This window comes from Macaca mulatta, chromosome 18, assembly GCF_049350105.2.
Source record: "Macaca mulatta isolate MMU2019108-1 chromosome 18, T2T-MMU8v2.0, whole genome shotgun sequence".
Classification (NCBI taxonomy): domain Eukaryota; kingdom Metazoa; phylum Chordata; class Mammalia; order Primates; family Cercopithecidae; genus Macaca; species Macaca mulatta.
Window position 1 is genome coordinate 58,324,004 of NC_133423.1, and position 27,418 is coordinate 58,351,421.

The 27,418-nt window shown below is 33.3% G+C and overlaps 1 protein-coding gene across 2 annotated transcripts in view; it reads left to right on the forward strand.

Annotated features, from left to right (window-relative positions):
- The window catches only part of NOL4 (nucleolar protein 4), a 389,081-nt gene that overhangs the window by 75,158 nt on the left and 286,505 nt on the right, over window positions 1-27,418 (forward strand). For both annotated transcript variants that reach the window (XM_028837750.2, NM_001194221.2), the window contains 1 exon segment: window positions 12,200-12,349. In XM_028837750.2, coding sequence (XP_028693583.1) covers window positions 12,200-12,349 — 150 coding nt within the window.

Consider the following 27,418-nt stretch of genomic DNA (forward strand, 5'->3'; position numbering starts at 1 on the left):
CAACTTACAAGGGATGTGAAGGACCTCTTCAAGGAGAACTAGAAACCACTGCTCAAGGAAATAAGAGAGGACACAAATAAATGGAAAACGTTCCATGCTCATGGGTAGGAAGAATCAATATCGTGAAAATGGCCATACTGCCCAAGGTAATTTATAGATTCAGTGCTATCCCCGTCAAGCTACCATTTGACTTTCTTCACAGAATTAGAAAAGAAAAACTACCTTAAATTTTATAAGGAACCATATAGCCAAGACAATTATAAACAAAAAGAACAAAGCTGGAGGCATCATGCTACGTGACTTCAAACTATACTACAAGTCTACAGTAACCAAAGCAGCATGGTACTGCTACCAAAACAGATATGTAGACCAATGGAACAGAACAGAGGCCTCAGAAATAATGCCATACATCTACAACCATCTGATCTTTGACAAACCTGATAAAAACAAGCAATGGGGAAAGAATTCCCTATTTAATAAACGGTGTTGGGAAAACTGGCTAGCCATTTGCAGAAAACCGGAACTGGACCCCTTCCTTATACCTTACATAAAAATTAACTCAAGATGGATTAAAGACTTAGACATAAAACCTAAAAACATGAAAACCCTAGAAGAAAACCTAGGCAATACCATTCAGGACATAGGCATAGGCAAAGACTTCATGACTAAAACACCAAAAGCTACTATATAAACTGTTTAATAGGTGCTAGAGCAGTGAAATAATGACAAAGCTGAGAAACATGCAGCCTGAATAAATGGCTAGTCAGTACCTCAAAATTGAAAATTACTTATATTTTAAGGGAAGTAACAGCATGTGTAAGGGATGCGATGGAAAGTCCCTTGTAAGACAATATCCAACAAGTAAAGCCACTTAGCCAGCATCTGCACATATGACCAAGCGGTGTTTTTCTAGTCTTCTTTACACATGGGGATTGGCCTCCTGGTAACATGGACTTTTTGTGCTAGAAAGAAGATGAATATTCTATGTAAACAATTGTGAGTATTTTATATAAATAATTATATATAATCTCACTGAAGAAATAAAAACTTGAAATTCAGTGTTATTTTCTTGGGTAAATCATTAATTTTGGAAAGAGCAGATGTAAATTTTATCTGCTTTTCCAAATGAATTGCTGGTATAAAATTAATAATTTTTGTATATGTTTGCTTTTCACAGAAACAAATTTTTTGGTTGAAGTATTTTAAGTTAAAAATGAATTTTTCTTTTATGCTACTGTTACTTTGTACTGTTGTTTCTTTTCCCCGAGATAATGTTCATTTAAAATTCTTATATTTTTCTTTTCCTTTTTAAAAATAGTAACTCAAATACATGAGAAGATGTCAAGGAATATTGCCTATTAAAAATTCTTAATTAGAGTTATAAACATACTATTTGTGAAAATTAGATTATTTACAGATGATCTCTATAAATTCTTCAGTTTAGGACTCTTGAAAATTGATTGCTAGAAATTTATATTTATTTTATTATCTCCTCTTTTATATTATGTCATTCTTTTATTTGTTGTTTATAAAGTATAAAGTTTAAATCATACTTTTATTTGTAAATATTTTACTAAAATTGCTATTACACGAGCTACTTTATAATGATGATTTTGCCCATTAGAATATCTGATTGATAACACTTTGACTAGAAAAGGTAACAACTATTTTCATTCATTGAGTCCTAGAAGGTAAAATGTGCGCTATATTGACCTTAGTTTGAATTCTCTATTACAATTTCCATAAAAACCTTTCAGTAGATGTTTGATATATCAAAATTATGACTTTCAAATATTATTTTTAATTAATTGGAAAATGCAGCAAACTATCCTGTTTCAATCTGACTAGTATAATTGAGCATTATAACAGTGTTCTTGTCTGTCAATATCTTGCCAAATTACCTCCAAAGCAGATACAATGGCCTGTGGAGAATGGGAGTTAGGAAGAAGTTCAGGACAGTGATCTACTCCATAATGATTATTTCTGCATCAGTTCTTTCCGTCTGTTTTCGTCATACTGGTGAAAGTTCAGAATTTAAAAAGACGTTTAATTTGAAACTCAGAAAAAGTATATTCCAAGTAGATCCTACAAGGAGAAGAATCATGGAGAACTGCATGTCAGCCTTTTAACATAAATGACACTTTGATTTTATCATAATAAAAAAGTTAGTATCTCTAAGCATGTGTGTCTCTCATTTGTCAACTTCATATAATTGCCTTACATTTTTATGTGTATGTATATTATCTTACCAAATGGCAATTAGTGAGAAAGCATGAAGTTAAGTAAGGGGTAACTCGTTTTTAGCCTACCTTTTCTTTCCTTCAATCATTTTGGTGTGTTAATATAATACAACAAAACATTAAATAAAGCAATCATTTTGTTGAGCACAGACTTGCTATCACTAACTCAATTTACAAATTTGGTTAGTTTTGCTATCAAATTAGCTTTAATGTAAAGCTTTTTCAATAGTAGCTATGTTTTTTATAGCACCCTGAAGTGTCACATTAGATCAGTTAGTTTTTTGAGTTCTTGTTCTTTGGAGCTTTTTATGTCAATGGTTGACCACAGTGACTATTCTATAAAATATTTGCTGAATTCAGTGAATCTGTCATTTACTCATCTTGAATGACATAAAAATGTTGATATCCCAGAGCTGGATTGTACTAACTCATGAGAGCTAACAGGTAACTTCTTGGAAATTTTGCAATCCATTTATGAAACCCAGCAATTACCAAAGGTTGAATGATATAAACTTATTAAGTAATTAATATTAAAAGGGAATATATGCTCAAAACTTATCATGAACAATTATTTTTATATAGTGTAATATTGTCTATACTCTTGAGGTGGTGCATCTAGTTTATAGTATCATTATGGTGCAAATACCATATAATGGAGGATTATTGTGATTCTGTTTTCAAGTTCACGTTTGGTGATTTCACACTGGTAACTTGAAAGAAACAATGGTAGAAGTATTTATACAACATATAAATTAGCAAATGACATAAGTCAGGACAGATTTATGATTTTGTCCATTGTCTTAGTAAAGCTGAAAGAAGTTTCAGGTTTTTATTTTTATTTTTTTTTTTTGAGATGGAGTTTTGCTCTTTTGCCCAAGCTGGAGTGAAGTGGTGCAGCTTGGCTCACTGCAACCTCCACTCCCCAGGTTCAAGTGATTCTCCTGCTTCAGCCTCCTGAGTAGCTGGGATTACAGGTGTGTGCCACCACACCTGGCTAATTTTTGTATCTTTAGCAGAAACGGGGCCTTCCATGTTGGCCAGGCTGGTCTCAAACTGCTGACCTCAATTGATCCACCCGCCTTGGCCTCCCAAAGTGCTAGGGTTACAAGCTTGAGCCACCTTGCCAGGCCAGAAGTTTCAGTTTAATGAACAAAATTTGTATAACAGTGAGAAATAATTTAACAGTAAATCACATACCGTATCAATTACAAAAAATATTGGGAAAAGTATTTGAAGATTCATACGGAATTTTATTTGCCATATAATAGTTCAGTCAAAACCATAGGTTGGCTGGATATACAAGGGTTCAGCAAAAATCAATGAAAGTATTCTGTGAGAATTGGTCACCTATATGAAATTTATAGTAATAAATATTATATATTTTATCATTTATGAATTATGTTACACATCTTTTATGTCAGTACTGTTTATAACCTTATATATTATATATGTTTTTAAGAGACGATTCTTAAATATTTACCAGCACACTCTCATAATCACCACTACAGTATTGGTTGAGCCACTTCTGTTTTCACTCTGCACTCGACTCTACATTGCGGATTGTTTGAATTTGGATTGCATGAGCTCCTCCACTTGGTTTCTTCCCTTCCCTTCCCTTCCCTTTCCTTCCCTTCCCTCCCCTTCCCTCCCCTCCCCTCCCCTCCCTTGCCGTTCCCTCCCCTCCCCTCCTCATTTTATTTTTTGCATCCTTGAACTCAAAATCCAAAACCATTAGCAACTATTTAGCAACTATTTAGCTTTATTGAGATAGAACTCACATATTATAAAATTAATCATATTAAAGTGTATAATTCAATAATTTTAGTATGTTCAAAGGGTTGTACAACCACCATCGTCTAATTTTAGAACATTTTGTCCCTCCTAAAAGATACTTTGTAGCTATTAACAGCCAGTCCTTATTTTTTTCTCCTCCCCAGTTCTAAATAAACAATAAACTAATTTCATTATTTTTATTTTTATTGTTTTGAGATAGTTTCTCACTCTGTTGCCAAGGCTGAAATGCATGGGCACAATCGTGACTCACTGCAATCTCAACCTCATGGGCTCAAGTGATCCTACAACCTCAGCCTCCTGAGCTGCTAGGACTACAGGCATGTGTCACCATGCCCGGCCAATTTATTTATATTTTTGTAGCGATGAGGGTCTCACTATGTCTCAAACTCTTGGGCTCAAGAGATCCACCTTCCCCAGCCTCCCAAAGCACTGGGATTACAGGCATGAGCCACTGCATCTGGCCCCATTTCTATCTACATACATTTGCCTATTTTCTACATTTCATATAAATCAAATCATACAATATGTGGTCTTTTATGTCTGGCCTCTTTCATGAAACTTAATGTCTTCAAGGTTTATCCATGGGTGAATCAGTACTTCATTTCTTTTTATGGTAGAAAGATAGTCCTTTGTATGGTTATGCCACATTTTCCTTATACATTTTTCAGTTCAGGGACATTTGAGTTCCCACTTTTTGGATATTACAAATATGCTGCTATTAATATTTATGTATAATATACTTTGGGTGAACTTACTCCTTTTGAATGTGTGTGTTTGTGTGTGTGTGTGTGTGTGTGTGTATATATATTTCATATATACATGATTTTGGCTTACCAAGTCATCTGGTAAGTCTGTGTTTAACTTTTTGTTACTACGAATCTGTTTTCAAAGCAACTGCATTATTTTGCATTCCCACCAGCAATGTATGAGGATTCCAATTTTTCCAGATCCTTGCCAATACTTGCTATTTTTTAATATAGCAATCCTAGTGCATGTGAAGTAGTGTTTCATTGTTATTTTGATTTGCATTTATCTAATCACGAATTATATTGAGCATTTTTTCTTGTGTTTGTTTATCATTTAAACATCTTTTTGGAGAAATGTGTGTTCAGATTCTTTAGCAGTTTTTAAATTGGGTTATTTGACTTTCTATTATTGAGTTGTGTTTTCATATATTATGGATGTAAGTCCTTTATTAGATATATGATTTCCAAATATTTTCTTCCATTTGTATGAGATGTCATTTCACTTTTTGATGCTATTATTTGCATCGTATAAACATTTTAAATATTTATGTAGTTCAATCTATAATTTTTCCTTTTGTTGCTTTTAATTTTGGTGGTTATGAGGACTTTGCCTTACCCAAGGTTACAAACATTTATTTCTAGGTAACCTTGTACAAATTTTTAGTTTTAGCTCTTACATTTACATTGATCATTTAATTTAATGTAATTTTTATGTATGTGTTGAGGTTGGGACCTGACTATTCATTTTCATTCGGATATATAGTTGTCCTGGAATTATTTGTTAAATTCTTTTCCTACTGCATTGTTTTGACATGTCTTTTGAAGATGAATTGAATAAATGGAAGGCTTTATTTCTGAAGTCTCAATTTTATTCCACTGATCTATATATCAATTCACATGCCAATGCCACACTATCTAATAAAGACTTTAGTGTGGTAAACTTTGAAATTAAGAAGTGTGTGAACTCCAAATTTCTTTTTTTTAATGGCTATTTTGTCTAATCTCGTTTCTTTGAATTTACATATAAATTTTAAGGCCAACTTGTCAATTTTCATGAAAAGCTATTTGGAATTTTGGTAGTGATTGCAATGATCCTGAAAAATAATGTTTCAAGTACTGCCATCTTAACAATATTGTCTTCTACTCTATAAATGTAAGGTGTATTTCAGTTTATTTAGCTCATTTGAAATATTTTCAGCAATGTTTTATAATGTTCAGTGTATATCTTACACTTTTTAAACTTTATATCTAAATTTATTCCTAAATATTTTAGTGTTTTGAAACCTTCATAAAAGAAATTATTTTTCCTTTTTCATTTTCAGATTGTTCATTGCTAATAAAAACTACAATTGATTTTTAATATTGACTTGAACTCATTTATTAGTTCTAACAGTTTTTTAATGGATTCCTTAGAATTTTCTATATATGGGATCATGTCATTTGTGACACACAAAGCATCTACAAAGATATTTTTACTTCTTCCTTTCCAATTTGTTGTATTTTCTGTCTTTTGCCTGATTAATTTTCCTGGCTAGATTCACAGTGTGATGTTAAATAGATGTGGCTAGAGCATACATACTTGAGTGGCTTTTATTTTTAGGAGGAAAGCATTCAGTCTCTCACAATTAAATAAGATGTTAGTTATGGGAGGTTTTTGTAGATATTCCTTATGAAGTTGAGGAAATTCCTTTCTATTCCTAATTTACTTAGAATTTTTGTCAGGGAAGTATGTTGGCTTTTGTCAAATGATTTTTTTTCCTGCATCTACGGAAACAATAATATGCTTGTGTCCTTTATTGTATTAATATGATATATTACATTAATTCCTTTCATTGTATTAAACTAACCTTGCATTTCTGGAATAATCCTACTTGATTGTGGTATATAATAACTTGTAAATGTGGTTGGATTTGATTTGCTAGTATTTTATTGAGGATTTTTGTCTCTATATTCATAAAATATATTGTTTTGTATATCTTTTTTATCCTGTGATACATTTGGTATCTTTGGTATCAAGATAATACTGACCTCATTGGATAATTTGGGAAGTGTTTTGTCACCTATTGCTTTAAAAGAGTTTGTGATGAATTCCATTGATTCTTTGAATATTTGGTTCAGTGAAGCCATCTGGGCCTGGGCTTTTTCTGTGTGTGAAAAGCTTTTTTAGTTACTAATTTTGTCTTTATACTTGTGATAGGCCTATATATTTTTTTGTCAGCCATTATCAGTAATTTAAGTCTTTCTAGGAATTGTTAATTTTATATTACTTATTGTAATCTGTTGATATACACATGTTTATTATTTTGTGTGATTTTTTTTTAATTTTTGTAAGGTCAATAATGATCCTTCTTTTATTCCTAATTTTAGTAATTTGAGTTTTCCCTTCCCTCCTCTTTTTACATTTTTATATAAGAAGAGCTTAAACTTTGTCATTTAAAAAGTTGTTTTCACATATTGCTTTTTGGTTTTGCTGATTTTGTCCATTGTTTTCTACTCTCCATTTCATTTGCTTCTCCTCAGTTTTTTACACATTTTCTCCCTTCTACTTGATTTTAGTTTGCTCTTTTTCTGGTTACTAAGGTGAAAACATAAGTCTGATTTGAAATTTTTCTTGTTTTTTAATATAGGCATTTAGCACTGATTTGAGCGTGTTGTGTCCTTGGTTTCATTCATCTCAAAGTATTTCTAGCTTTCCTTTGGATTTCTCTGACCAATTAGTTTTCAGAAGTATGTTGTTTAATTTCTTTATATTTGTAGTTTTCCCAAATATCCTTGTGTCACTAATTTCTAATTTAATTCCATTTTGGTCATAAAACATGTAAAATATATTTTCAATCCCTTAAATTTACTGAGGCTTGTTTTATGATAGCATGAGATCTCTCATGAAAAGTGTGTTACTGTTTTGTAGAGTGTTCTATGTATGTCTATTAGTTTTTTAAAACTTTTAAGTATTGTTTAAGTCTTCTATTTCCTTATATATCTTCTGCCTAATTGTTCTACTTTTGAAGGTGAGCTTTTAAGTTTCCAGCTATTATTGTTGAATTGTCTATTTCTCCCTTTAATCCTGTTAGTTTTTGCTTCATCAATGTGTGTGTGTGTGTGTGTGTGTGTGTGTGTGTGTGTGTGTGTCTGTGTGCGTATGTCACTTGGAGTCTCTTATTGGGTCCATATATGTTGATTGTTGTTTTGTCTGTCTGGTGAATTGAACCTTTTATTACTATGAAATGAGTCTCTTTGTTTTTTAATTGTATTTTAAAATTATATTTTAGTGGTTGCTCTGGAGCATACAATATACATTTGAAATTATCAGAATCTACTTCAGATATATAGTATTTTGGTTACAACCAAGTAAAGAAATTTTAATTTTATATAGCTCTATTTTTTCCCCACTTTTTTGTTCTATGACTGATACATATTTTTTATATGATTGATAAGTCATAAAACTGACACACAAGTAAAACATCTATATATGTTGAAATACAACAATATATTTTCATAACTATTGCTGTTTGTAATCTTATGTCTTTTAAAGAAGCTGAGGGAAGAAAGTAGAAAAGTATATATATATATATATATATTTTTTTTTTTTTGAGATGAAGTGTCACTCTGTGGCTCAGACTGGAGTGCAGTGGTATGATCTCAGCTCACTGCAAGCTCCGCCTCCCAGGTTCAAGCGATTCTCCTGCCTCAGCCTCTTGAGTAGCTGGGACTACAGGTGCATGCCACCATGCCCAGGTAACTTTTGTATTTTTTAGTAGAGACGGGGTTTCACCATATTGGCCAGGCTGGTCTTGAACTCCTGACCTCGTGATCCGCCCGCCTCAGCCTCCCAAAGTGCTCGAATTACAGGCCTGAGCCGCCGAGCCTGGCCAACTTTCTTATTTGACCTTTTTGGTTCTCTTTCTCTCTCTGTGTGGATCTGCATCACCATAAGGTATCATTTCCTTACTCCAAACTCCAATACACCTTTGTTTCTGCCCCTTTTCTCTGTTATTGTCAAGTGTGTTACTGGTGCTCTGGATATTTTCATGTGAATTTGAATTACTGTCTGATGTCATTTACCTTCAGCCCGAAGAAATTCCTTTAGCATTATTGTATGTTATGTCTACTAGCATTGAATTCTCTCAGTTTTGTTTATCCGGGATGGTGTATTACACTTTTCTTTTCTCTTTTCTTTTTTTTTTTTAGACAGAGTTTTGCTCTTGTTGCCCAAGCTAGAGTGCAATGGTGTGATCTTGGCTCACCATAACCTCCGCCTCCAGGGTTCAAGCAATTCTCCTGCCTCAGCCTCCCAAGTAGGTGGGATTACAGGCATGCATCACTACACCCAGCTAATTTTGTATTTTTAGTACAGATGGATTTTCTCCATGTTGGCCAGGCTGGTCTCGAACTCCTGACCTCAGGTGATCTGCTCGTCTCTGCCTCCCACATTGCTGGGATTACATGTGTGAGTCACTGCGCCCGGCCATCACCTTAATTTTTGAAAGATAGGTTTCTCTGGCTATAAGATTCCTGGTTGACAGTTTTTTACATTTAGCAATTTGAATATGTCATCCCGTTGCATTCTGACCTCCTTTGTTTCTTTGGAGAAGTTAATTGTATTTGGGGTTAACTTATATGTGATGGGTCTTTTATCTCCTGGTGCTTTCAAGATTTTTGTCTTTGGTTTTAATTTCTACTGTACTGTGTCTATTTACTTTTCTTTTCTTTTTTTTTTTTTTTTTGTAATTTTCCAACTTTGGGTTTGTTGAATTCTAAGCTCATTAAATATATTTCTTCCAGTTTCCAAATGACTTAATTACACCTTACTGTCTAACCCATGATATTTGGCTGATTTATATAGTAGACCTAACCTCTGAAGGCATTTTTGATTTTTACTTATAGAGTGCAGGTGTGTATTGTGCTTAACTCATAGTTGAGAGTAAACAGGTCCACATGACACAAAGATAATAGACCATTTTCCTCCCTAAATAATGTGATTTTAATATTATCTTGACAAACACTGAACTTCCAATTTCTTGAGACAATGTTGACTGTTAATAAGTGATTGTGAAACATGTCAAATATATGCTCCTATGGCACAATTTGTATCTCCTGTGCTCTAACTCATACCCATTTGTAGTTGGTTGAATAATGGCCACCCTAAGATACAAAGTCCTAATTCTTGACACTTGTAAACATTATCTTGTTTGCTATAAGGACCTTTGTAAATATTATTAAGCATCTTGAGAAGATTTCTTTGGATTATCTGATTAGGCTCTAAATCTCATCATAAGGGTCCTTACCAGAGAGAAAAACACAGAGGAGAGATACATAGAAGAGACAATTGTAATATAATGCAACCTCAAGCCATGAAATGCTGTCAAGCACCAGAAGCTGGAAGAAGCAAAGAATGGATTCTCTCCTAGAGCTTCCAGAAAGAGTATAGCTCTGTGGACATTTTGATTTTGGACTTCCGACCTCCAGGATTATGAGAAAATAAAGTTCTCTTTTTGAAAACCACTCACTTTTTAGTAACTTGTTAGAGAATCCATAAAAAATTAATATGCTACTCTAGCAATCATTTCTTTAATGCCTATTTTCTGCATTAAACTGTAAGCTTCATAAATGCTCGATTATCTGTCTTACACATCTTGATAAGTCCAGCTACTAGCAGAGGGTTTAGTAATATCTGGGCCTTGTTGAATACTTACTGATAAAATGAGTTAATAGGCTGTGATCCCCACATCACTCACAATTGAGGGTTTAGCTAGGTAAATCAGTGAGCATGTGAATGAATTAAAGGGCAAATATATATTTATTGCCATAAACAATAAATACAGACTAAGTGTAAAAGATTATACAATTTTTGGTTTTCCAGCAAAGGAACCCTCTCAGTTCATTTGCTGGAGACTATAAATTTTATGACTAGGAACAAAGAAGAGAAAGTTTTATGGGTGGTTTTACTAGTGGATAGAGTTAGAATTTGAGTTTTCAGCCTAGGAAAGGTGGTTATTCTCTCAGGTATAGGGAATAGGTCAGGAGGAGGCATATGAAATTGTGTTTTTAGCTGTTTGACCTAACATGTGATTTCCTATTTATAGTTGTTTGAATATATTGCTTCAGCTACCACTACTTACAAAGCCTACCTTAAGTCAGAAAAAAAATAAATAAATAACAACAAACTAACAAAAAGCACCAAGTGACTTACTTTTGGTTATGCAGTGAGCTCAGTCTACTGGGGTTACTGTTCCAATAAACTCTTGCCATTTCACTGCATAATGATTTTGCTCAGATTAATCATTCTCTTGTGCTGTATGCTGGGGATAATGGTTATGTTATACTACTTCAAATTATATCACAGGGTCCAAATAAGATGTGTGTATGTGTGAGAGTATGTGTGTATGTGTGTGTGTGTGTTTGCAAGCAGGAAGCCCTTTCATGTTGCAGCCATGTAAGATTAACTTTATTATTTCATTCTATTTTTCTATTTGTTTCTTATTCCTCTCTATTATCCATGAAAACTCTTTGTTCTTTGTTGTACTTCTCAGCAAAATGGCTTTTGCCTGGTTCCAACTCCAACCTATGTTAAATTATACTTCTTCCTGGAATCTACTTCAACAGAAGGTGATATTTTCTCTTAATTCCTATAGTACTTTGCATACTTTTTATCATGGTCCTGAAAATGACAAGAGCCACCATTTACTGAGCATTCATTATATGGCAAAGATTGGATTACATCCTTTAAATGTATCATTTCATTTAATTCTTACAACAGTTCTGTGTAGTGGGCTCTTTATTTTACAGGAGAGAAAAACTGAAATTTAGAGAAGTTTAAGTGATTTGCACAAAATATGCTGCTTCCAAGTAGAAGATCTAAATTTCACACAGATAATTTGTAGCGCTCATGTTTTTAACCTTGACCACATATAGTTCTTTAGACCAATACTGATAGCATAGTAAATATGTTTTCTTTCCTACGTTATACAATAACCTAGGATAACTCTGTATCATTTTTTCATTTCTCAAATTACAGCTTCCAGCACCCAGCAACTCAATATTGTTTGGGTGAATTAATACATGTCTAGAATTTAATTATTACAATAAAAAATTACTTGGCCTTAAAATATATTTTAACATAATTTAAGAAAGTTGTACTGATGGCAACAAATAAGTCATTATAAAAACTTAAAAGATGGAATTTGTGGGCAAGCATGATTTATTCAATATTAACTATGCCAAATGTCTTCTCTCATGTTTCTTCAAGTTCTGTATGTAAGCAATGCATAAAATAGTGAAATATTCATTCATGAATTTTTGATATTTCCTATATAGACGATTTTGTTGAGGTTATAAAAACATTTTGTTTTAATCAATTTATTTATTAAATGCAAATTGGTTTATTAATCTTATGTGTTTTTGTTGTTGTTTTGTTTCCAGGATGGCGTAGGGGTAGATGAGAAGCTGTCTTTACGACGGGTAGCTGTGGTTGAAGATTTCTTTGACATTATTTATTCGATGCATGTGGAAACGGGGCCAAATGGAGAACAAATTCGGAAACATGCTGGACAAAAGAGAACTTACAAAGCAGTAAGTTAAAAAAGAAAAAAAAAGAGCATGCATTTTGAGACTTGATATTACGTATCCTTGTTTAAATGGTTTTGATAATTATAAATATTCTATCTTCAACATAAATTAGGCCATATGATGGTCTTGCCCAACATTTAAACTATAATTATTTTGGCTGTATGTTCACTAATCTATTCATATAATTTAAAACTGTCTCTAGAATTTTCATGTTGTTGCTTTTAAAAATGTGTAATATGTGGTAGTCCCAATCGAATACCCACAAATGGGAACATATATTATATATTATATTATGAATATTATATATTCAGTGAGTCATAGCGTAAGAATTGTGGACTGGAACATAAGAACTTTTATACTACCACTACTATCAACATTTATTTTCCATCAAATCATATTAATATGTTTAGGTATTTTCTAGTTCATAGTAATAATAAAATGAGTAAGAACATTTTGTGTAATTTTCTTATGTCACCTTATATTCAATATATTTATCCTGAAGGGTATGTATTTCTTAATTTTCTAGGATAGACTATTAAAAGATATGTGTTATTTTAATAGATCGAATGCCCTTGAAAGTTTAAAAATGGAAGTATATGATGTTTTTGTCATAAATTTTGCAAAAAGCAGATTTAATTAACTGTTAGATATCGAAATATATTTTGTCAAAATGGAGTAATATATTATTTCTAAAGTTTCTAATTATACCTACAGTTTGATCTAGACACTTTAATCTAGCTTTTTATTTAAAAACTTTATAAAATCATATTACTATAGATATTTCATCCTGTCTAGGAAAATTGAACAGTAAATTATTCTTCTCCTATATGAGCGAAATGTACATCCGAATTACTTTGTCAGCAATGAGAATAATATCCTTTTTGAGAATTCTTATTGAATTTTGCTTTTGGCTACCTTTATATTAACTGTTTTCAGCTATATTGATATACAATATCAGTCTGGATCCATTTTTTTTTCAGATACAGAAAAATGTGTGAAATGCTCAAAGTTTCAAATACAGGTACCTATGTTTGAAAATTAGCTACTGAGCATAAGAAATAGCTTCTTTTTCATAACTATTTTTTGCTATATTGCCAGGGTCATATTGAATCTTTGTAGTTGCATAATAACCCCTAATACATGTTGTATTTATCCCTCCTTCTCTATGGTTTTGTTTCTTGGCTGTTTCCAAATTGCATGGTTTGTGGGCAGGCACTATTGTAAGTTTCCTTACATAAATCTGCCACATAAACTTTCTTTTGACTTACACATTCCAGGAGACATTCTTATCATGACTAATGATAATGGCCTAGCTTCTTGAGATATTTTTATATAGACTAACATTACTGAACATACTCATTTTGCCTGTCTCCTAAGCCAGGGTTATTCCTCTGGACAGTAATAGGAAAAAAAGAAATGTATATTGATCTACTAATATCACTAACTGTGTAATCTTATAATAATGCATTTTCATGAAATAGCTACCTGAACTCGATAGGACTTTGTAAAAGGACTTTGCTAGGGATGCATAATTTCAGTTGTATTAAATGAATAAAAACAAAAACCAAAATAACAAGAAAAAATCAAGTGGTTTCATTGTCAATAGCAGTGTGGAAGTCAAATCTGTTTAGGTGCCAAAAGCAATTTAAAATAATTTAATCTTTGAAATGCATTTATTATAGACCTTTAATCAAAATGCAAAATGAGTCAGTGATTTAAATCCAAATCTCTTGCCCCGTGTTTTCTTAAATGAAATGTAGAGAATCTGATCCATTGCCATTATACATGCTAAACACTTGCAATAAATTGATAAACATGTTTCCAGTATACACAATTTTGAATTAATATTTGGAAGACATTTTCTACATTTTGGGGTAGGGATACAACCTTTGAAAGTATATCCAGAATCTGAAACCTCATCTAATCCCTCTTGAGAATGTCTTATTTGAATATCCTCTCTTTTCCCAAGTTTTTATTTGCACATCTAAAGTGTTGTCACCTTTTCCTAATACGTGAAGGTTCTTTTTGGCCTAAACTTTTTCCCTCTGATCTCTCTAAGTAGAATTCTAATTGGGAAACATTTCCTTTTTATGCAGTAATAATTCATTGTAGGAAAGAAACAAAATATAGAACTGCTTGCAGTGCCAGTGAAACTGTGCATACGACTCTGCAATGAATTTAAGTCTAATGTTAAAATGTGATGAAAGTGTTCAATTAATGGGGCATAAAACTAAAATGTAATTTGAAATAGAATGGTTTAGTGCTATTAAGGCCATAGAATGGTTGGGCCAGACTTTAATTCTTAATACTAATGCTGAATTTGGCTAGTCATAGGTAGGATTAGCTAGATAACTATTGCAATTATAATGGTTCCCATTAAGTTTAGGAGTTCTTTCTAATTCTTAAACATTAGCTTATAGAGCATGCATAATGATTATGTTTATTGACCTTCTTTTTCTCCTTTTTCCTACATGGCCAAGAAACCATACTTATACAACTAATCATATTAAAGTGTATCATATTGTCTTAACAATATTATCAATAGATCTAGTGGTCATTTTATTTACTTTGCCTTTTTGCAAATCTTTCTATGTTTTCATTCTGCAGGAAATGGTGGTCCTTTAATATTGGATTAACTTTTGAATGCATTTGGTTTTTCTATCTGCAGTATATCATTCCTTGAAATATCTAGGCATTTATAAAACTTAAACTGTATTGCAATCTGATTTGACTTTAGCTAAAATTGGAGGGTATATATATTATTTCTCATGAGCTCTTGAAAATCCCACACAAAATGACACATTTGAGGAATATGTAAAGGCTATCATGATTATTTTTTCAGTCGTTATTGAATTATAGTGACTCTTAGGTCTCTTTTCTACATTTGTATCTGTGTATGTATTAACTTACTGGTACATTGAATGTGTTTCTTTCAATATATTTGTCTATAGTCTACTCTTGGTTATCTACATGAACAAAATGGAGAAGAGGTAGGACCATTCAATATCACTCATGTTTGAATTTAAAATATATCCTTTTACTAAAAAATAGAATCTGAATGCAGATGTGGTTAGCAATTTGGAAAGTCACTTCAAAATTAATGATGTGACATTATAAAAATAACTTGAGATCCTGTTTTGTCTTCTAGTTTGTAACTCTTCTCAAATTCTGCCAAAACTTCATCTTCTGTGAATACATCACTGTTTTCTGGTTTTCTTTTATCAATTGTATTATATCACAGGGTAAGCGAGTTCAGACACATTTCTTAAATTAGGGACTAATCAAAGGGTTAAGTGTCAGAGCTCTTTCTTGATACATGTAAAATAAGACTAACTGGTAGAAATCCAGGAACTAAGAGGGAAAGTCAGTGTTATCAATAGAGAAAACAGTCTGCATATATCTGTGCATAAACACATACACACACACACAACTCACAGTGTGATATTGTAAACTTACATGTATTACTCATATATATAACTGCCAATAATTACATTCAAGTCAGGAGTGGAGAACATATGCTATAGCTAAAAGGAAATAGGCTGGAAGCCAGACTAACGCAGTTTCAAATTTCAAATCTAACACTCATTTCGTATCTGTACCACTTTTGGCAAATTATTTACTCTTTTTCTTTATATGGTGGATAATGATACACATTGTGTGCTAAAATGAATGAGTTACTGTGTGTAAAGTGCTTGGCATATAGTAAACTTGTGATTGGTGTTATTTCTCTCCTTCTTTGTCCAATCACTACTCATGTTTCATGTAGAAGGACAGGCAGCAAAATTAGCATAGCTCTATCATTCACCCTAATTACAATTACGGATCTAATTTCCTAGGCCCGCTCTGATGCCTCTGTGTTGGTAGACAGGAATAATAATAACTTTTCTTGCAGGCATTTTTTTGGTGCTTCCTGTAGGTGTCACTATCCCTGAAAGTCCACAGTTTGGGTTTATAAGAAAGCATGAGGAAAGGCCAGAGTTCTTGTGTTTAGGAGCTGTCCTGCCAGATGAAATTTGTGAGAGTTTCAGTTATTTCATTTGCTTTTCCCAAAGATTAAATCTGTTAAACTAATTTCAAATTAATTTTGTGGAAAAAATAAAATTGGCTCTTTTTAAAAAAAAAATGCTTTTAATATGAATGGAATATTCCTTTCCAGAGATATGCTGTAGAATAGTAACATATTCGTGTGGAATCTCTACAGCCTTACTCTGAAGATTAACAAAGAAAATCTTTATTCTGTCATATCTAGGACACGTAACCTTAAAACTCTAGTTAGCATTATTTTTTGCCTAGTTCTTTTAGTGAATATCTATTGGTTCACTGTCTCTATTGCTAAATAGAATATTCTAACTTGCACCAGTTTCTGCTAGTTTGTCACGCAAAAATTCTCAGAATTTTTGTCAACTTATAATGGGACTAATGAACCAAATTTGCAGCCATCTTGGTGTGGAAAAATAGCACTAAAGTCAAATTCAAGAATTCTGAACAATACATTTAACCTCTTTGTGCATAGGCCACAATTCACTCACATATATGATGTAATTCTATAGTCTAAAACAGAGTTTGTAGAGTTTGCAGATCTTAACAGTGTTAAAATAGGGGTTTATCTATATACATTTGTGATTCATGCCAAGAAGGCTTTGGTCCCAAGCACATTTTTCTTCTGTGTCATAGTGCCTCAAGTTTTACAATTAGAACTCAATCTATTTGGGTTAAACCGTTGACCCCTGTATCTTTATATAAAATTCAAATATCATTAGGCAAGAGAAGGTGGAGAATCACTTAAGTTGCTAGCAATCATTGATACTTTATATGATCATTTAACATACATGCTTCTGTCTCTCATCTGTAGCTAAATTTAACTCAAGTCAGGAGTAAGATAGAAAGAAAATGTGAGTCATTGGCATAGAGCAATCTGTTGACCTCCCATTTAGAACAGGACCTGCCTGATTTTTTTTATTTTTATATTTTGAGACAGAGTTTTACTCTTGTTGCCCACACTGGAGTGAAATAGCATGATCTCAGCTCACTGCAACCTCCGCCTCCCAGGTTCAAGTGATTCTTCTGCCTCAGCTTCCCAAATTGTTGGAATTACAGGCATTCACCACCATGCATGGTTAATTTTTTTTTTTTTTTTGTATTTTTAGTAGAGACGGGGTTTTACCATGTTGGTCAGGCTGGTCTCAAACTCCTGACCTCAGGTGATCTGCCTGCCTTGGCCTCCCAAAGTGCTGGGATTACAGGCATGAGCCATTGCACCCAGCCCTGATTTTTATATGAGTCCTAATGTGGCATCACACCTAATAGCGTTTGGTATGTGTTTGCCAGTTAAAAGTTAAGAACCATGTCATCAAGATGAGGAAGAAGTCTCAGCAAACTCCATAGAAAAATCTTTATTTTCCAAAAAAGGGGAACTATATTTATTCAAAATATTTAAAAATGTTAGAGTATATTTTGAAATAAATTAATGTTATTAAATGAAAAACTAAGAATTACATACATTTCTCAGAAAAAAATGCTCTCTAGACATGATTCACTCATAGAATATAAAAATACTGTGTGTTTGAGTCTCTTTCACTTCTTTTTACTCTTTTGAATTTTTCCCTTTCTTGCCACAGATCTAAGCGCAAGTATAGGTTGTCTTTGAAGCAAAGGGGCGAAGAAAATCTCAGGCTCAGAACTTAATTTCATTTCTGTAGCCAAATTCTTTAATGTAGAAATAAAATTAAGGCAAAATAACACAACAGACAAATATAGGTTCCTGCCTTTTTAATGCAGATCCATTGTTTTTTCCGCATTTTATTATTACAAACTAGAGTACCTTAAATAAGCTGCTGTTCTGAATGTCTAACAGAGATAGAAAAAACTTAAAATGAAGTATTCCAAGTCCAAATTGTTGGTAGACTTTGTCCAATATTGAACTCATTAATAATTTACACTGTTACACAATAGATCTGTGATCTAGAATTGTGTTTTATAGCTAGTTTACCTTAGAGAGTTTAGCAGTATAAAATAGCACTCAAATGTAGGTATTTTACAGATAATTTTGTTAGGTTATTTTGATTTATATCTCTCTATATAAATGTAAAATATCTAGATATATCTATAGCTATCTATAGATAAATTGATCTATATCTTTCTATATCTGTTTGTATCTATATAGACATATGTATCCATCTGTCTCTTTTTCTCTATATATACATATATGTCTATTAGATATATAGATACATATCTATATATACATATGTAGATATATCTCTATGTATCTATAGAGATATAAATATACAAAGATGTAGATCTATCTCTCTCTATATATTCTCATGTATGTAGAGAACAATATATAGATAGATAGATAGATAGATAGATAGATAGATAGATAGATAGATAGATATACTACCTCACATTTGAGGTAGAATATAAACACATTACTTTTCACATTGGTTTATTTATTAGTTACACACATACACACACACCCTATATCCACACAAACATATATAGATTTTACACAAGTGATTTCTAAATATTAACTACAGCTACTGAATATTATTCAGATTACTGTCAGATGTGTACAACATCTCAGAAGGAAACAGTTAAAAATAAATCGTCATGATAATTAAATTTATCAACTAGCAATCCTAAAACAAAAGAATAGCTTATTATCATTTATTAAAATTGAATTATATCTCATATAGGTGTAGTTGCTCATTGCAGTGGCCAGAGTAATACTGCAAATCTTTAAGATTCAGAAGCTGTCTTCTTGGTAGTGGAGACAAAAAAAATGATGTAAGAGCTTATCCAAAGAAGTTTATCATCAGCTAATGTCATACACCACATCATCAATAAGTTTTATATTAAATTATAATATCCCAGTGAATATTCTTTGAAATATAATTTACCTTTTGGAGAAACTTCATTAGCTCTTTATGACAGCCTAGTAAATTACTACTTTAGTGCTCCCTAGTGGTGAAAAGGAGCCAATGCGGCTTTAAAAAGTAGCTGGTTAATGCCTCCTAGTGGGTGATTCTCACTCAGATCAAGAGGTTTGTTTTCCTTGCTAGTCTGATAGTGTAAAAAAAATTAAAATGACCAAATTTCTTAAAGTGTCTGCATGTATGTGCCTGTATAAATTACTATATAGGTAATGAATTTGCATAGAAGATAATGGCAAGGAAATGTAAGACATAGGAGACTGGCATGAGATTGTGGAGAGAGAATGGGCCAGCTTTGATGCCAGCTAGGCTTGAGTTTAAATCCCATAGTGTAAGTTCTGCATGTGTGATGTTGGCATGTTATTATTTTGTAAGGTTGTTTTTAGGGCCATAAATAATATAGGTAAAGTTTTAATATAATAATTGCTTTGAACTTCAAAAATTATAGATATTACAATAATGTGTGACTAGAAAGATGGTTTTTTTCTTTTAATATGGAGTGGTTTTGGGGGTAACAGATGTTCTAAATTGCTTTTCCCCCATATTAACCAGGTAATCAAAAGCTAACTTCTTTTTTTTGTCTACTATGCTCCTTAGTGACCTATGGATAACACCCACCCATGTCTTCATTCATGATTTTCTCATAAATTTGAGAATATTATTCACTAGCTTTATGAGCAGCAGACTTAGTTGTCTTATGATAAGAGCCAGCTTTTACCTATTTTTATCCATTTATCTCTTCTTCTCCCCATTCTCCCCCCACCCTCAATTTCCTGGGAATGTCCTCTCATAGTGAACACTTTCCTCAGCTCTATTTGAGTTTCTTGGTTACGGGTGAATTCCGAAAGAAACTGAGTCGGTAACCTAGTTGCTTCTTTTGAGAATTTGGAATTTGGAACAGGAAATTTCTATCTTTCTGTGCTTTTTCTCATCAATAGATAACACATAGACATAGTATATTTGGTCAGATATATTCATTAGTGTCTAATCATTGATATAGTCTAAAGCGTTGTCTCTCAATTGGGCTATATAGGCCTTAGGGGCAGACAAATAGCATTGTCCCAAGTACTCCAGGCCTTTTAATATCCCATAATATGTTAATTTTCAGCATCACCAACCCCCAGATACTGTGATAACCAAAACGCCTTCTTGTTCTCTATTTGTAAAATCACCTAGTGAGAACGGTAAACACTCCCAGTTGAGAGACATTTTATAAAAGAAACCACATAGCCAGTTCTCTACTTGGTACCTTTGAAAAATATGTTTCTTATTTGCCAGTTATCGAGCAATTCAATAATTCAGACAACTAATTCTGCATCCAGAGTGCACTGTCATCATCTCACAGATTCTGCACTTTGCCTGCATAAATACATGAAGGATATGCAAATTACTGGAGTCCCTAACAGAATGAAGTGAAATCTTCGCCATCTTTCTCTGTCTCCCTAACGTGGCTAATGATTGCCTGCTTTGAGCGGCTACAGCAACTGTATTCTTGGATATGCATTCAAAAAGAATTGCTGGCTCCCCACTGACCAGCAGTGTGTAAGAAAGGTAAACTTTAACAAGGGAGTTGCAATAGCAGCCTAGGAGGGTGTGAACATGCCGATGAACTCTAGACCAGAAAAGTGGCATTCTTTGTGGTTCTCCCCTAGGGCCCAAAGGAAATATAAATATATCATATTACACATACTCTTCAGGAAAAATCAAGACAGGAAGAGGTTTTCCACACTCCCATGTAAGTAATTGTGTATTTTAATGTAATTCTTCATGTCACAAGTAATTCTATAAACAATGACTTTGCTGAGTTATCTTATTTAATGCAATATTTAGGAATTCTCTTTATTTTACTATTAGTGAACCTGTATGAAAAAGATATTTTTCATTGCCCATCTGCTTATTTTTTCATCTAATATAAGAATTCTCTGTTTTGACAATCTTTTCCTTAGCAGCCAAATATTCAATCATGAGAAATAACATAGCCGAATGTGGTGGTGCATGCCTGTGATCTCAGTGCTTTCAGAGGCTAAGATGGGAGAATTGCTTGAGACCAGGAGTTTGAGACCAGCCTGAGCCACATAGCTGGATGCTATCTCTACAAAAAATAAAAATAAAAAAAATTAGCTGAGCATGGTGGAGCATGCCTCTAGTCCTAGATGCTCAGGAGGCTGAGGTGGGTGATCACCTGCCCAGGAGTTTGAGGCTGCAGTGAGCCATGATCATGCCATTGCACTGCAGCCTGAGTGCCAGAGTGAGTCTCTGTCTCTAAAAAAATAAAAGTAAAATAAAATAAAATAAAAAGAAGTGACAGAAAAATAGCACCCACAAGTTTAGGGATACATCTCCAGTTTGACTATTTCTTTTTTGAAATGGTTTCATTTACTCAGTGGATGGCTATTTTAATTATTGTAAATAAGGTTCCAGATTAAATATGTTAATCATTATAAAAGGCTAAAATAATAAAATAAAGCTCTTTCGTGAATATCAATATATCTGAATTTGAAATATAATCAGTAAAGCAAAACAAGTTTCCAACGAAAATTAATTATAATTTAACATAAACCACATTCTATTTTCTGCTTGATTACACTTCAGTCTACTAATGTATACTGATGTAATACCAAATTCATCTGATGGTGCCCTAGAATGCTGCTACCTGTATATGTTTTCCTCCTCTAGTTTCTTTGTATCATATAGTGAAATGCTTTGCCTTCTTTTAAGCTGTTTTTGCCTCTGGTCTAGCACTTGTACCATTTCCCTATCTTTGGAGAATACTCACTTCCTACCTCTGTACCACATTCACTTTTCATTTCTTTTGCTCTGTGTTGAATGCATTTGCCTCAAATCTCCAAATTGTTTTTATCTGTCTGAAAAACTGACTTGAACTATCTAAAAATACTCCTGCCTGCTTTATACCTTCTTCAGATTTGCCTACTTTTATTTTAAATTTGACCACATACTCATCAAATTCTTAGCACTACAAAATAACTTTGGATGAACAGAGTGCATTCCTCTGCTTTAGACTGGTGTTTTTTGTTTTTTGTTTTTTTGGGTTTTTTTTTTTCCATTAGATACCATAATCCACTTGTGACTCATCAAGTTAATTTATTGGGCTGTGATCACTTTTAAAAAATGAAGTAGAGAAGAGAATAGAAATGATCAGTTTGATTTTATGAGTGTGGATATGTGCTAGCTTATGATGTGAAATGTATGTATACCTGTGCTGTTGATATAGAATGCTGGAAAGCCTTGCTTTAGATGGGCACTATGATTTCAAGCTGCCTGCAGACTCCCCAGTAATCACTGCCACCTACCCTATCACTTCTGCTCTTGGCATAGCCTTAGATTTTCCTGACATAACAATTTTTTCCAAAGTTAAAATTACCTTCAGACTCAAACCAATATTTTCATTCATATTAGATAAATATACTCTTTAAGGTTGCTAGATTTAACACCCACAGGATGACCAGTTATATTTGAATTTCAGATAAACAATAGTTTTAATATGTTTGGCTCCAATATTGTATGTTTATCTAGAACTAAAACTGAATTGGGTGTCTTATATTTTATCTAGCAAACTTTATCCTATTTAAAAATCAACCCAGATCCTCCTGACTGGACTAGATCAGCCATCTCAACTAGGTAAAAAAGGCAAGGGTAGATGAATGGGTGTGAAGACTGAGGGAAAACATGATCAGAGAAGAAGGGAGAAAAAGAAAATGTGGGCAGTGCTTTTCTACAAATGTGCATTAGAGTAATGCTAATACTCCCAGAGTCATAGCAAAACAAACAGTACTGCAGGATTGATAGGAACTCAAAGAAAACATGATAATCCTCCACCAGGGAGCATGGGGATTTAGGGGTGGTTGTGCAAATCTGGCAGTTTCCTGGTTTTGCTATTGGAAACATCATTTAGGCACAGGAATTCTTTTGGTCTTTAACAGATGTTGAAAGGTCAGATAGATACTCTGTCTATAGATAGATGAGTAGTTAGTGTTCCCAAGCAAAAAATTTTGAGAGATACAGTGATTACAAATTTGTTTAGGCAGGCCAGTATGTCTGTCTTTTGTCTAACTCATTGTTGCTAGACAAGAACTTTTTATCTGTGAATTTTCTTGTTGAGTCCTGATTAAAGCCTTTTTCAGAGTTGCTTTGAAACTAATCAAACAATTACCAATAGATAATTCCAAGAATTTGATATGTCCAGTCACATTAGTGCTGTAGAACCATATTGGGTAGTATTCAGTGGTAATTATGGTACCTATGCATTCAATAGTTATTTGCTGGATAAATAAATATGTAGTTGAAAAAATGTCTTTATCTTTGCAAGACTGTTTCCTTACATATCTCTGCAAATTAATTATTTCCTCTGCAGTAGTACAATGATGTACACTGTTAATCCTTTTTCATGGACAAGTGGGTTAAAAAATTTATTTTAATAGAAAAGAAAATTAGTGTCTGAGCATTTCAATTTTGTAACACATCTAGAAAATTATCAAAGTCATAGCTAATGTAAGTCATCACATTATATTCCACTTGGGCTCAAATGTGACAGTGGTTGCATACTTTTTAAAGTCCTAAATGCAAAGGCATTCAATATATAAAACAGAAAAAGACAGAGAGCTGTTCCTTGAATTGGAGATACGCATAGAGCCTAGATTTCTTTTCCTCAGATAGAGGCCTTGCTGGAGTTCGGTGTTCTATATGTTTATGAATCAGGACATATGGGTTTTTAATTTGGATTTGTAGGATCTGTTCAATTTAATTTTAATCTTATGTTTTACAAATTTTCTATACCTTAATTATCCAGTTATATATATTGCAGAGGGTTTGTGATACAAATTTTCTCAAATATAGTAAGATACACAAATTTCACTAGGAGATTATTTCTAGTTTATTCTTTATCCATGATCCCCAGGATATTCATAAGAGAAAATGTCAGAAGTTTGACCTCAAGGACAAATTCTTTTAGAAATACACAGTTCGATATTTGGCAAAAACTATGGTGTTCATATATTTATTCTAGTAAATAAAGGCATTATTCTGTTCTCTAAATTCATTTTAAAAACAAAAGGTGGAGAAAGGTGATTTTAAGAATTTGTGTGATTATATTAGGTATTGTTTGCTCAAAAGCTCTGTGTCTGAAAAGGAGCACAATATACCAAAGCACCCAGTTACATTTTCAAATTACTGATATTTAGGAACACTAATCATTTTTTTAATTACACAAGTGAATTTAGGTTAAAATTGTATAATTTTGGTTGATAAATCTTTTGATTAGCTTATTTTTGTTTGTTTGCTTTATAAAATGATTGTTTCTACTCATGATTTGCCAATGTTATGTGATGGCTTTATTTCAGCTTGCACATTAGCTTCAAATCTTAGACCAAGAATGGCTTCTCAGCTGGTGAATTTCTTCTTACAATTAGATGTCTTATTCCTTTAGGGAGAGGCAGTTATTTACATTCCTCTCATAAATTTCATTAAAAGTGGAAGTCCAACGCATTTGCTGACTGGCTGCTAAAATATTACAGCATTGTCACAAAGCCATCATTTTAGTCATCAGTTTTGCTGGAATGGAACAGATGGCCTGTTAATTTTTTTCAAGACAGAGCTCTGTGTTGTTGCTCCATAGTCTGACTTGTTCTTGTGGAACTTTGTAACCTGAGACAAGGTACAGAGTGCTTGACTGACCCTTGTATTCAGAAAGGTCACCACAAACTGGTTAGAGCATTTTACACTTATAAAGAACTTCACACCAGGGAACATTATAAACATTTTGGAATAATTAACCTATGCTGTGAGGTTAATATCCCAGCTTTTTATGGAGGAAACAGTCTCTATCTTTTTTCAATACTGATAACTAGGAGTGGCTATAAAACAGTGGTTAAAGTGATAGACTTTGAAACCGCAATAGCAGGTGAGTCCTATCTCTTGTACATAGTTGACAAAATACACAACCTCTCTGAAGCTTAGCTCTCTCATCTGTTACACAGAGATCGTGACAGTGATCATGGTAATCTATTCGTGGGATTGTTGTGAGGATTAAATGATGAAACTCATGTAAAGTTCTGATTCAGCATAATCCATTTACTAAGTACTCAATTAATGGAAAACAATCAGATTGCTTGGTGACAATAGATTGCTTGGTGACATTTTCTTCCATGTAATGCAGCCAAAACAAATAATTGTCATGTAATTAATGGGAATCTTAATTTTAAGGATTGCAAATTCTCTACCATTTCAAGAACCGGAGGTTTGCAGGTGTATGTATAATACAAACTGAATAGTTAGAAACCCTTTTTATTGAATACCTTAGAAAGGAAACATGGTTGTAATTAGAGAGGAAGGATACTTGGGACTGAGAAAAGAAGACATGGTCAGATTCCCCATGTTTTAAAATTATTTTCCGTTATTTTTTCTCTTAATTTGAACTATTTTATGGCTTAGTTAAGGAGATAAACTTACATACTTAACGAAACATAGTCTGAAAAAATAGAGCAAAACAACAATTTGTTATTAAATTTTTTTGATTAATTAACTTCTTCAATTTTTCTAACTTTGTTACTTCAGATCCAAGTTGGAAAGGTAATTTATTTCTGAAGACTCTGATACTAAAAAGGAAAATGTAAGAAAACTTTAGTATTATACATTATTGAATTTACAAGATGAGTTTTGCAAATTAGTTTGCTTGTGGTTGCTTTTAAAATTTCAGATTTTTGGATAACTTGTATGTTTACCTTAACTGCATTGTGTTAAGGTGAAGGCTAGTGATACTCAGGAATGACCAGTATTTGGCCTTATAGTTGTAGGACTTTTTAAAGTACCATTTTTTTTCTTCAGAAAGGCAGGACATTGGCAAGTAGACAAGTATATTTGTCCATGAGATTTTCAGTAAGGTATTCCCAAAGAGTTTGCTTGTCATTTTTTTTATAACCTACAGATGGAAGATAGGAAACCATGCCCTTTATAGAACTTGATCATTGAGCTTTTTACAGGTGGATAAGTTTGTCACTGGATCACTAATGTTGTGCTGTTATTGCTCCAGAGGCTGATTTTATTGGTCAGTCCATCAAAAGATGCTGTGGTTAAATTACTTTTATATGGAAGTATTACTATACTTTTTGGATGGTAGAGGTCATTTCTACTTCTAATTTATGGAAATAATTTAATCTATTATTTTCTGTATTACCGATGAATTCCAGTCCTGCTGGACTTAGACTGTAATACTTCCACTGAAAACACTATCAATGTTCCCCAATACACAAATGAATTAAGGCCTTCAGAAGTGGTAAGTTATGAAAAATTTACCTTGTGCCACAATTCCCCCACTCCACAACCATAGATAATTCTGAAATGGCCTCATTGTCTGGGGTGACACTGAAATTCTTTGTCTCACTGCCGAGGAAATCAAGAACATGGACATACCAAGGGTGAGGTTAGAGCAGAAATTTAATAGGCAAAAGAAAGAGAACAGCTCTCTGCTGCAGAGAGGAGTCCCAGGAAAAGGGTTGCCGTTCTTCAGGGAAATGCAAGGGTTTTTATAAGCAAGTTAGTGGGGAGGGAGTATTTCATCTACATAGGGCGTAAAAAATCCTATTAGGACTAGGTTTGTCATTTGCATAGGGTGTGACTCTCTGGCAGTCCTCACCCCAACCTTTTTGGCAGGTCCTTAGCCTAAGTTAGTCCATGTTGCTTATCTTTTCCCCCACTGTACATGTGCTAAGTGGGAGGCAGGTAGGCAAAATTTTAAAAATTAGTTGTGCATGGTAGAGTGTACCTGTAGTCCCAGCTAGTCAAGGAGGCTGAGGCAGGAGGCTTGCTTGAGCCCATGACTTTGAGGTTGCAGGGAACTATTACTATGCTACTCCACTCCAGCTTAGGTGATGTGCCTGGCCATGGTTGATGTGACTGGCCCAAGGTAGTTCTTTCTATTGGTGCAGCTGCAGGCACCAGCTTCATGCAAGCTTCTAGCTGCCTTATCCAAAAAAGGATGTGGAAAGGAATGTGCTCACTAGGGCCCACAGTGCTTACTGGGACCCACTGTATGCATGTGAAACTTGCTAATTACACAGGAGGCTCCCTCTTTGTGCTGGAACTTGCTTCCTTATCTATGTCTGCAGCCTGATCTTCCAGGCTGCTCTTT